The sequence below is a fragment of the Eubalaena glacialis genome, chromosome 3, assembly GCF_028564815.1.
Source record: "Eubalaena glacialis isolate mEubGla1 chromosome 3, mEubGla1.1.hap2.+ XY, whole genome shotgun sequence".
Classification (NCBI taxonomy): domain Eukaryota; kingdom Metazoa; phylum Chordata; class Mammalia; order Artiodactyla; family Balaenidae; genus Eubalaena; species Eubalaena glacialis.
In genome coordinates this window covers 106,695,175-106,708,382 of record NC_083718.1, presented here as the reverse complement: position 1 = coordinate 106,708,382, position 13,208 = coordinate 106,695,175, and the positions used below count along the sequence as shown (strand labels likewise).

The following is a 13,208-nucleotide window of genomic DNA, read 5'->3' as shown; positions in this document are numbered from 1 at the left end:
GTATTACTTTCTTTTGGTCATCAGTTTTGGGACTCATATCTTTACATCAGTTGTGGGTCTCATATATTTAACCCTCTATTTTCATTGTTGTTTTTGTTTGTCTAGAGTTTTGGTCATTTTCCAAGATGCCAAAGCATATGTTACTGTTTTGTAATTAATAAGTGCCTCCATGTCTCTTTTTTTCATTTTAAAGCTTTTTGAACAGACTAAAAGGTCTTTCTTTTCTCTAAAAAGCTGTACTTACGTCATAAGGTATATTTTTCCTGCTGGTGTATTTTTAAAATATTTTAAATCTTTTTTTCCCCTTACAACCACACATAATTACTACTATTTTTTTAAAATTAATTAATTAATTTATTTATTTTTGGCTGTGTTGGGTCTTCGTTTCTGTGCGAGGGCTTTCTCTAGTTGCGGCGAGCGGGGGCCACTCTTCATCGCGGTGCGCAGGCCTCTCACTGTCGCGGCCTCTCATGTTGCGGAGCACGGGCTCCAGACGCACAGGCTCAGTAGTTGTGGCTCACGGGCCTAGTTGCTCCGCGGCATGTGGGATCTTCCCAGACCAGGGCTCGAACCCGTGTCCCCTGCATTGGCAGGCAGATTCTCAACTACTGCGCCACCACGGAAGCCCACTACTATTTTTTAAATAAATATATATTCATGATATATTATCTATATCTATCTATGTATCTATGTATGTATCTCTTAATCTTAGAAAGTGCCTAGCTATTATTATTATGCACCAGGCACATTTTACTTCCAAAACATATGGACAAACATTAAGATCTGATATATATTCCACCATCCAGGGAATTTCTCAAGATCATATTACAGAACATTTTAAAGCCAGTTATTCTACTCTAACACAGTTATTTAATTTTATTTTACTGCTCTCTCTCCGTTTGTCTTTCTTGGACGTAGTTTTAATCATTTGCAATATAAAGAGACACAGGCTTAATTCATAGCGGCATTGTGTTAAGAGGAAAGGGACAATCCTACTCTATCTACTATTTGGCGGCACTGCTTTGGGCGCGGCTCAGCCTCAGGGTCTAAGCCAGGGTAGGAGAATTGGTCGTTTCCAACCGAACAAGCTTTCCAGATGACTGGGTGGCAGCCTGCGCCACAGCGAATCTCGTTGGTTTTCACTGTCAGTGACAGTCATTTTTAGAAGTGGGTCTGTTTCCTTCCCGAATCCACCTCCTCACGCCCTCTCGGGGTCCTTTGCCCCAAAGGAGTTTGACTTTACTTTCTCAGTATGACACCGTGGCGCCCTCCGCCACCTGGCAGCCCGGCAGAGGCCCGCCGCTGGAGTTACTCCGTCCGCCAGGTCCCCTCAGGACACATCTAGCAGGAGGCACTGCCCCGGGCGGTGACACGACAGTGAAGCCGGCACCGGGGATCGCCCGCGGGGCCGCCCGGGTGCCTCGCCTTCGGGATGGAGCCGGCCAGTGCCGAGCTGGGGCCACCAGAGCGGAGCCGGGAACGGTGTTCGCCCGGGCCGAGGAGGAAGCCGGAGCATTTGGGGGACTGGACCGCGGGAACCCGGAAACGCCTGGGCCGCACCGGGCCGGCGGCAGAGACGGCGGCGGCAGCGGACGCCGGTGCGCTTCAGGGGTCGCGGGGGACCCGGCGGGCGCCGCAGCCTGGGGTCCCGGCGGAGCGGAGCCGCCGCCCCCAGTGCGCGCAGCCGGCCGAGCCGCGCGGGAGGTGAGTCTGGCGCGCTCCTGGGCGGCTGCAGGCACGGGGAGGCCGGTGACCGCGGCTCCGGCCAGGGCAGTGATGTGAAATCCGTCTGAGTGAAGGGGACGGTGTGGAAGACCTTAAGTACTAGCTAAGTAGGGGTAGGAGTGGATGAAGTGACATGTTGTTAAGTCCGAGGGAATACGTGAGGAATGTGCTGGGTGGAGGAGGAAAACAGGGCCCGGGGAAAGGGGTGTGTCAAGCGAATGAAAACCGCAGTGTGTGCCTTAGAGGCTGGGGCGTGGGGAGCCGCGGCCGGAGGGCCAGGCTGGCGGTCATTCTGTCAGCGAGCTGCCCCGGAGCTCCTGCTCGGTGTGTGGCCCTGTGGCAGGTACCGAGCCACCAGACGGGGACCCTGCGCTGAAGAAGCCGCAGGGACTTAAAAAAATGGAAAAGCAGTCCTTGGTAAGGTTAATACATAGGCAAGGGCTGTCTGAGGCCAGGTGGGATTCCTATCAGAACAGGTGTGTGTGTTGGGAGAGGATTCTGAGTGTTTAGGAAGGGAGGATTTTAATTAACATTTATTTAAACCAACTAAACTCCGGGGAACGCTGGTTCAAATGAATTAAAGGATAATAATATTAAATGTAGTACTGGGCCTTGCTTAGTAAAACACGTGTCAGTACTTTATGGTAGAAGACTGAATCTTTTATTATGTTCTATTACATGTAGTATTTGAAAATGGAACCAGAGTTTTTTGTTTTCGATCAACATTCAACTTTGGTAGTTAAAGATGAAATTTGGTACAGTTTCTCACTTCGTGCGCTTACTTATTTTCACTGGTAAACTCAGGTTGTTTCCTTTAAAGGCATAACTTCTAAATTTACACTTCTGGTCCAAACTTTCCTCCCAAGTATTGATTCTACTTTTTCAGCATCTCAATTTGCTTCTTCCCTTTTTCATTCCTGTGCTGAACGTGGCTTCTCTTTCCTCTTCTTACTTGCGCTATAGCGGTGGCTGGACTTGCTGCCCTCAGCCTGTCTCCCTTCCAATAACTCCCCTCCATATTGCTTTTTAAAGCCAGAGGTCTTGTGTATTCTTTTCCCTCAGAAATACTTGGTGACTCTCTATTGAATCCAGAATAAATTTAAAATTATTTAGGGTAGTATCCAAAACTCTTCAAAATTTGTAGCTGTCCATGGCTCCAATCAGATCAACATGTCCCTTTCATTCTTTTTTAAAAAATTACTTTATCCCACGTATTCTATTTTTTAGCTAAACCATAGCAGTTACTTTGAAATGTAGTTTCTGAACATGTTCTATGCCTACCTGCCTTGGTCTTTGTTTACATCCTTTCTTCCTACAAGGAAGGGCTTCCTTAACATCTTCGTAGAAATTATACTTATTCTTTAATGCGACCTCCTTCTTTAAAAACTTTTTAAAAATTGAGATGTAATTGACATATAACTGTATTAGTTTCCAGTGTACAACATAATAATTTTTTAAAAGTAAATTTATATATTTATTTATTTATTTTGGCTGTGTTGGGTCTTCATTACTGTGCACGGGCTTTCTCTAGTTGTGATGAGCGGGGGCTACTCTTCGTTGCAGTGCGCGGGCTTCTCATTGTGGTGGCTTCTCTTGTTGTGGAGCACGGGCTCTAGGAGCGTGGGCTTCAGTAGTTGTAGAATGCAGGCTCAGTAGTTGTGGCTCGCGGGCTCTAGAGCACAGGCTCAGTAGTTGTGGCACACGGGCTTAGTTGCTCCATGGCATGTGGGATCTTCCGGACCAGGGATCAGACCTGTGTCCCCTGCATTGGCAGGCGGATTCTTAACACTGAGCCACCAGGGAAGTACCTCAGTTTTTCAATCTGTAAAATGAGTGGTACCTCCTTTTACAGATTAAATGAGATTTAAATGAGATGATGCCTGTGAAGCACCTAGCACAATGTCTGATGGGTTGAAGGTGCTCAGTAAATGTTATTTCATTAATTTAACTTCTCTTGTGAAGCTGCAATTATTAGAAAATATTTAATGAGAACCAGTTTCAGCGTGCATTTGTCTTTTATGTATATACAGAGAGACTTAATTGATGACATCATTCTTCCCTTCTGAGAGTTTACATATTGTGGAGTTTATTTATTCTTTTATAAATCCGACTAGAGTAAATGACTAATATGTGACAGGCACTGGTAAGGAAATACAATGATGAATAAATGTCAACAAATTAGTTTGGTATTATGAAAGATACCTGCAAAATGGCATGGGAGTATAGTAGAGGGAAGGCTTCAGTTTACTTAGATTTAGGAAAGCTTCACTGAGAGGAGTCTTGTATTGTGAGGTCTGTAGAATATATAGAAGTTCTACAGATAAAGAAAAGGAGGTTTTTTTGTTTGCTTTTTGTTTTTTTATGAGGGATATTTGTTCAAAGGATGCATGAAGAACAACTGTTTGAGATCAGTAATATTTTATGACAGGAAATTTAGGTTGGGGCCAGATTATGAGGGGCTGTTTTAAGTGAAGGAGTTTGTACTGTATCTTCTATTTGGTAGGGAGTCAGTTTAACTTCACAGTTAGGGAAGGCATGTGATCAGATCTACATTTTATTAAGATATCTGCTGTATGCAGGATAGATTTAGAGTTGGAAGAGCCTGAAGGCTGTCCCCATCAGTTAGGAAGCAGGGCATGAGATGTATTCATAAACAGAAACAGACTCAACAGACACAGAAAACAAACTTATGGTTACCAAAGGGGAAAGGTGGGGGGAGGGATAAATTAGGAGTTTGAGATTAGCAGATTACAAACTACTATATATAAAATAGATAAACAACAAGGTTCTACTGTATAGCACAGGGACCTATATTCAATATCTTGTAATAACCTATAATGAAAAAGAATATAAGTATAACTGAATCACTTTGCTATACACCAGAAACTAACACAACGTTGTAAATCAACTATACGTCAATAAAAAAATTTTTTTAAAAAACAAAACATTTGGAAACAAAAAAACAAGAAATAAAATAAAATGTATTCATATTCTATATAGTTAATAAGCCCATAGTATATATAAACTTATAAGACTATAGGTTTACTTGGGAGTGGTTGCACTCTCAGGTTTAGAAAGGATTTGAATTTTAATATTGGAATTTTGTCCTTAGGGCAGTGTGGTAATCTTTCATTAATTACCCAAGCACAGTTAACAGCTAGGATTTTTAAAACTTTTAAAATCCTTGACAGTTTGTCAGGCCATAAATAAATAACAGCTCATTTTATGTGTTTTATTAAGTTTCAGTTAAATTATTTTCACTGATAAATACATTTTTCTAAAATTTTTACCATTTGTGAAGGCTGTAAAGAAAAATATTTTAAGGCCCCTTATCTTAAAGGTTTATCCTCAGGCTGAATTAAATAAATAGCTAAACATTATTCTTGATTACCCTAGTACATTTTAATAAACATATAAAAAATTGTTAGAAAATGCTAGAACCCTATTATTAATGTTACTGCTTAAGAATCAATACTATCTTATAGAATGATTATGTTTGACTTTCTGCATATAGGTAGATATATTTCAGATGGCATGTTTTGACACATGTAGTATACCTGAAATTGGACAGTAAATCATGTTTAAAGGAGTCAATTTGAGAATAATCGAATATGGACAGAAAACAAAATTGGAAATTAATTTCTAGCTTATAACCTTTATCTCTGATTACCTACTCTTACTATTTCAGGTTATAAAAACAGACTAATAAAAATATCATCTGTACTTCCTTTTGCCTTTATGTTCTTTAAAATAGCAAAGAAATTGATGTTTTCTAAAATTAGCTGTAGTAGAATTACTTTGTAATGTGGGTCAAGTCTTTACCTTCCCTATAGAAATGTTATTATTATTATTTTTTTTGGTTTCTCTTTTTTTTTTTAACATCTTTATTGGAGTATAATTGCTTTACAATCGTGTGTTAGTTTCTGCTTTATAACAAAGTGAATCAGTTATACATATACCTATGTTCCCATATCTCTTCCCTCTTGCGTCTCCCTCCCTCCCACCCTCCCTAAGAAATGTTATTATTAATCATTTAGTTTTGGGCTAAAGTGAATGGCTTCAGATTTCCCTGATGGATGATCACTAGACTAATATCTCATTTTTTTTGGTATCCTTGATTTGTTACTGAGTTTGGCATTTATTTTTAAAAAAAAATTTTTTAGCACATACTATGTGCCAGGAACTGTTCTATGCACTTTTCAGTATAATCCAGTTTTCCTGATAACTTATTAATTCTTTTGAGTACTGAAAACTTAATTTTAACCAGTCTTCTTCCCACACATATTAAATGCATTCTTCCTGACTAGACATGGACTGGGGAACAATTACATTTTTTCAGTATAGACTCAGATGCTTGTATTGGTTTCCGGGGGCTACTGTAACAAATTACCACAGATTTGGTTGCTTAAAATAAGAGAAATGTATTCTCCCACAGTTCTGGAGGCCAGAAATCCAAAATCAGTATCATTGGGCTGATATCAAAGTGTCAGAGGGACTATGCTCCCTCTGGAGGCTCTAGGAGAGAATCTGTTCCTTTTTTCATCCAGCTTTTGGTGGCTGCCAACATTCCTTGGTTTGTGGGTGCATCACTCCAGTCTTCAAGCCCAGCATCTTCAAATCTCTTTTTGCTCCATCTTTACATTGCCTTCTTCTCTTGAGTATCTGTATTTTCCTCTTCTGTCTCTTACGAGGACACTTATGTTGGCATTTAGGCCTCACTTAGCTAATGCAGAATAATTTTCCCATCTCAAGATCCTTAACTTAATTTCATCTGCAAAATTCCCTTTTCCAAATAAGGTAACATTTACAGGTTTTAAGGATTAGGACCTGTTGCTCAGTAGGGTCAGCAGTTGGGAAGAGTTGACCTAAAGCAGGGAAGGGAGGATAACTGGAACCTGCCGGCACCTTTGTTTCTGTTTCACCACGTTTAACTGAGAATCATCTGGAGTAATGGCTCTTGCTTCACTTCTGCCTTCCAGATCTTGTGCAGGTTTTGTGTTTAGCCAATTCTGACCTGGCACCATATAGAGAAGGGGATTTGCGGAAATGTGTTTGAGTTTAACCAAGTTGATACAGTAATAATACAAGGACCATAATTTCCCTATGATATTTTATTATGTCATATCAGTTTACACCCTTATACTGTTCCTTAAATTATTTGAATAATATGTGTCTTCCATGCTAGAGGATAAGCTCTATGAAGAAACAGATTATATTTGTTTTGTTCATCATTGTGTATCCAGTGCTCACCATAGTTCCTGACCATAGTCAGTATTTAAATATTGATGGTGAATTGTGTGATACCTTCATTTTCTACTTCTGACCCGCATCTCCTGAGTCTTGAAACTTTACTAATGGTTAGTGCCTGTGGACCTGTCATGGAGGAGGAATTTTTCCTCTACTCTTCTAGGTTCTTCTGGCCCGTCTAAGAATTAAATTGACATGAGACAGATTGAGGAGAAAAATCACACAAAAGTTTAATAACATGTATACATGGGAGAGACCCAGGAAAACTGAGTAACTTGTTAAAATGGCTGAAACACTCACCTTACATACCATCTGCAGCTAAAGACAAGAGAGGATGTTGGGGGTAGTGGTTTGAGGCTTCAAAGGGGAGGAAAGCAATTGACATGGAGATGGAAAAGCAAAAGTTTGGTAAATAAATGTTTGCTGGGCTATGCAGAGACCATGGGACACAGAGTGGACTCTGATCTCTAGGCTCTGTCTAGAGTTTCCCTCCACCACACATAGCCCATATTCTTAATTCTTTGCAGAGATCCCTGGTGATACTGTGGGAACAGGCCCTCTATCTAATTTTTTTTTTTTTTTTTTTTTTATCAGTTAGGGGAAAGGTCAAAGATCTTGCTGAGTCTTTAGGGCCTTCACTGTTTCCAGCTTGAAATAACCCACATGCCAAAGAGATATTTTGGCGTGACAAGTTTTGCTACCCTACAGATCCTACCTGGATTGTACAGTAGTCTCTGTTCTTTGTAGAATGCCTGTAACATCAGCCTTTAGCTATAAGTGGTGGGAAGTGACCATAGCAGAAAGTGGTTGAGCAGAATAGCACAGGGGTGGGGAAATGAGAGGGTGAGAAAGGAGTACGTTTTTACATGGCACCTCACATTAGAAGGGGATCTTAGGGCTATATTTATTAGGTCTTTATGTTTTCCCAGTCATTGACATTATGTAAAGAGTACAATAATACTGAACAATTTATAATCTAAAAATTAGAATGCAAATAGGTTTTATGTTTGTTAAGTTGAAGAAATATTTGAGTAATATTGATTTTATCTGAATGTAGGAGTGGAAATTCTGCAGTCTATAAAAGAACAAGTTAAAAATTGACAGTACTGTAACTTACATACAAGTGATACTGTCTTATGTAAACAGGTACCTGACACCTTGAGGAAGAAAAGGAAGGAGAAACAATAAAAAGTTGTTTAACTTAGAATGTAATAGGAACCATAGAATGTAAAGAGTCAGTTGTTAAGTGTTATCGAGCAGGATTTTGCTTTTCTTAAGCACTTAAGAGTGAACTTAAGGTCACTAACTTAGTGGAGGTTATTATTCTTATTGTAGAAACAAAATTGACTATAGCAATAATGTAAAGTACCTTTAATTCATATTTCTTTCACTTTTATAAATAAGATTTTGGGTTTTCCACAGGATTATTATGGACTTCAAGTACAACACATTGTTGCTACTTTTGGGGAATACTGTCTCTACTTCTGAGATAGTTTGGCAAGAAGATATATAAATGCCAGTGTCAGAAGTAAAGCCAGTTGTGATGAATTTTGTCATTATTTAGCACACAGTTATAGGTTGCAGTTTTAAAGTTTTGGCATCATGGAAGATAATGAACAAAAAATTGCAGCTGAGGTCAGCATTACTTTTTCTGTTCATTTACTTGGAAAAACTTTAAAAGGTTTGTTTTTATACCAATAGCTGTTTCTGACTAGTGTAATGTGAATTTATATTTGCATAGCACTTTAAAGTGTGTGTGTTTTCATATGTACTCTATTGTGTCATTAACCTGAAATAGATTATAATATTACACTTAGTATATTTCAGAACTAATGTTTAGAAAATGTAAATATAGCTCACTCTAAAAATCTTAAATTAGAAATTTAACCTTTTGTTTTTATAATAGAAGGAAAATTGATTTGCAGAATTACTTAGGTACTTAGTAGTCTTTAAAAATCTATATAATTTTTTTTTTTTTAAGTTGCTAGTCTCTTTCCTGCCTAAAGGAGTTCCTTTAGCATTTGTTGCAAAGCTGGTCTGGTGATGCTGAATTCTCTTAGCTTTTGCTTTTCTGTAAAGCTTTTGATTTCTCTGTCAAATCTGAATGAGAGCCTTGCTGGGTAGATTATTCTTGGTTGTAGGTTCTTCCCTTTCATCACTTTAAATATATCATGCCACTCCCTTCTGGCTTGCAGAGTCTCTGCTGAGAAATCAGCTGATAACCTTATGGGAGTTCCCTTGTATGTTATTTGTCATTTTTCCCTTATTGCTTTTAATATTTTTTTTGTCTTTAATTTTTGTCAATTTGATTACTGTGTGTCTCTGTGTGTTTGTTTCTTCTTGGGTTTATCCTGCCTGGGACTCTCTGTGCTTCCTGGACTTGGTTGACTGTTTCCTTTCCCATGTTAGGGAAGTTTTCAGCTATTATCTCTTCAAATATTTTCTCGGGTCCTTTCTCTCTGTCTTCTCCTTCTGGGACCCCTATAATGCGAATGTTGGTGTGTTTAATGTTGTCCCAGAGGTCTCTTAGGCTGTCTTCATTTCTTTTCATTCTTTTTTCTTTATTCTGTTCCGTGGCAGTGATTTCCACCATTCTGTCTTCCAGGTCACTTATCCATTCTTCTGCCTCAGTTATTCTGCTATTGATTCCTTCTAGTGTATTTTTCATTTCAGTTATTGTATTGTTCATCTCTGTTTGTTTGTTCTTTAGTTCTTCTAAGTCTTCGTTAAACATTTCTTGCATCTACTCAGTCTTTGCCTCCATTCTTTTTCCCAGATCCTGGATCATCTTCACTATCATTATTCTGTATACTTTTTCTGGAAGGTTGCCTATCTCCACTTCATTAAGTTGTCCTGGGGTTTTATCTTGTTCCTTCATCTGGACATAATCTTCTGCCTTTTCATTTTGTCTGACTTTATGTGATTGTGGTTTTCATTCTGCAGGCTGCAGGATTGTAGTTCTTCTTGCTTCTGCTGTCTGCCCTCTGGTGGATGAGGCTATCTAAGAGGGACTGGGTCTTGCTCTGGTGGGCAGGGCCGTGCTCAGTAAAACTTTAATCCACTTGTCTGCTCATGGGTGAGGCCGTGTTCCCTCCCTGTTAGTTGTTTGGCCTGAGGCAACCCAGCACTGGAGCCTACAGGCTGTATGGCAGGGCTAATGGTGCTCTCTGGGAGGGCTCATGCCAATGAGTACTTCCCAGAACTGCTGCTGCCAGTGCCCTTGTCCCCACGGTGAGCCTCAGCTGCCCGCCGCCTCTGCAGGAGACCCTCCAACACTAGCAGGTAGATTTGGTTCAGTCTCCTATGGGGTCACTCCTCCTTTTCCCTGGGTCCTGGTGCACACATGACTTTGTGTGTGCCCTCCCAGAGTGGAGTCTCTGTTTCCCCCAGTCCTGCGGAAGTCCTGTAGTCAAATCCTGCTGGCCTTCACAGTCAGAGTCTCTGGGGATTCCTACTCCTGTTGCCAGACCCTCAGGCTGGGAAGCCTGAAGCGAGCCTCAAAACTTTCACTCCAGTGGGAGAACTTCTGTGGTATAATTATTCTCCAGTTTGTGGGTCGCCCACCTGGTGGGTATGGGATTTGATTTTATTGTGATTGCACCCCTCCTACCATCTCACTGCGGCTTCTCCTTTGTCTTTGGATGTGAGGTATCTTTTTTGGTGGGTTCCAGTGTCTTCCTGTTGATGGTTGTTCAGCAGTTAGTTGTCATTTTCAGTGCTCTCGCAGGAGGAGGTGAGCACATGGCCTTCTACTCCACCATCTTGAACCAATCTCTCTATATAAATTTTATTACAATGTAAAGACATTGACTAAAGATTTAGTTTTGTGGAACTTTTAGTGGCTGAAGACATAACAGCAAAATACACATATTATTGTCTCAGTAGAATAATGGGCTTCATACACAGACCTAAAGATTATACATGTAACCTATTGGATATAATGTAGCCAAGACTGATTTTCAGATTTACCTACAAGTACCTATCTCTGTTTGAAAAGATAAATAGAAATTATTAGTATATAGTGTTTTGAATATTTCAGAACTTAGTTAATGCATATCTAGTGCAATAATGGTGGTATAAACAACTAATTTCTCACTAACCCTGATTAATATAGGGTGGAAGTAGTAGTAGTGTGCATTAATGATACATATACTTTATGTAATGTATATTTTTTAAATGTTTAAGGCCTGTAAAGTAACTCAGAATTGGCTGACAAAGCATTGTAAAGGCAAGGATCTTAGGGAGCGACTTTAATGGAAATGAGGGATATGTAATTAGCATATCAAATTTACTTAAATTATACCTTCTAGCATGTTTTAAAAACCTTTTTTTCCCCCTTAAGAGTAATAAATAATTACTGAGAATTTTTTTGAACTCTTAATAAGCTTACTAATATTTTTTGCACACAATTCTAACCAAGTCATCATCAAATCCAAATGAATGGAGCTTATTAGATGAATGAAGTTTTTGTTGTACATTTTTCTTTCAAGAGGTGAGAAGGGATTTAAAAATAATAAAATTCAACTTTGTAAATATCAAACGTATCTAACAATTCAGGAGAAAAATAATGATTGGAAAGCAAGTACAAGATCTTTTATAGTGACTAACCAAATCCTGAAATATTCCTGTGCAGAGGACTTTTAGCAGTACTAGCAGTGTGACTGTATCAAATAAGTATGATTATAGTATACACACACATACACAAAAATTATAATTATACATTATTATTATGCAATAATTATACACTAATAATTTTACAATAGTTAATGATTATATATGTTATTTATTACTATATGTATACTCAGTTTACAATTTAAAAATTTAGACAACACTTTTAGATGAAAAAATTGAAATTATTTTAATAAAATTGTGTGTGTGTGTATTAGAATTGGAAGAGACCTAAGAAATCATATACAATATTAAATTTTAGCAAAATGGCTTGAAATATTTGTAGCTTATATAATATTTAGGAGCTACTTGTTGAAAAATTCTTTTTTTTTTTTTTTTGACTTAAACAACAAACATTTATTCCTCACAATTCTGGAGACTAGGAAGTCCAAGACCAAGGTGCTGGCAGATTCGATGTCTGGTGAGAGCCCTCCTCCTGGTTTATTGTAACTTCACATGCAGAAGATATAACCGGTCAGTGAGACAGAGAGAGAGAGAGACAGACAGAGAGAATCTCTCTTGTATCTCTTCTTACTCATGAATGATCACGAGGGCTTCACCTTCATGACCTAATTAACTCCCAAAGGCCTCACCTTCAGATACAGTCACATTAGGGATTAGGGCTTCAGCATACAAATTTGGGGAGCACAAACATTCAGTCCATAGCAACCCCCAACTAAAGTTTAAGACCTTCGAAGACAGAAGCTGTTCCTTTGCTCTCGTTGGTATCCTCAGTGCCTATGGCCATCCTGAGGACAGAGTGGGTACTTAATTCTTTTCTGAGCAACTGATCGTTTCTGAAGGATAACCTGAGAAAGACCATTTTCAGTTATGCAACATCAACTCCCCAAATGGCAACTCTTTATCCTTTCTGTCCTCATCCACAGTCTGCTGGTTGGAGCGGTCGCAGTTAGGGAGAGCGATACAGGAGAGAACCCAACTTCTAAAAACTGTAGCGGAGGGAACAGGTTAGAGCCACTGTGGTGCTCCATTGAAATATCGAGCAGAGCTGGAGGGAATTGTTAATAAAAACAAATCTCTCTTACATTGTCATTGCGTACATTTGTACCTTACATACTGTCTGCAGCCTCACCTCTTCTTCCCTGGTAGATATATACTGTTTCCTCAGCAGCATTCTTTTCTTTGTCAAAGTTGACTTCCCCTCTCCAGGTGGTCCAAGTGGGGCTGTCAATGACATCTCTTCATCACAGTGAGATGCACTTGACCTATGATGGTTAATCAGACTAGCCACTCGCCCAGCACAGTAATTTAGTGGAATGAAGCAGAGCCAATTACAGTCTTCCGTGAGATTTGCTCTAAGGACACCAGGACATAGAAGGTCTCTCCCCCTTGAATCATACGTTGTGAGAATGTAGGCTTATAGATGCCCTCAGCCATCTCTCCACCATATCAAGAGACTCTGCCTGTGGAATGAAGCTGGACCTTCTCTTTCCTTCATCTCTATTGTCTCGGTCCTCAATTTTTATTCATATCTTATTGTTTCTCTTCTGTTATGAATGGAGTCATGACTAGTTCATGTTGAGAGCTCAAGGGGGCTGGTCCGTTCC

General features: G+C 39.5%; 1 protein-coding gene across 1 annotated transcript in view; it reads left to right on the top strand.

Moving 5' to 3' along the window:
* The first annotated feature begins 1,432 nt into the window (after positions 1-1,432).
* SLC35A3 (solute carrier family 35 member A3) overlaps positions 1,433-13,208 on the top strand; it is a 41,060-nt gene continuing 29,284 nt past the window's right edge. Inside the window, 2 exon segments of the mRNA XM_061183804.1 lie at positions 1,433-1,640; positions 1,643-1,704. Of these exon segments, the coding sequence (XP_061039787.1) occupies positions 1,433-1,640; positions 1,643-1,704 (270 nt within the window).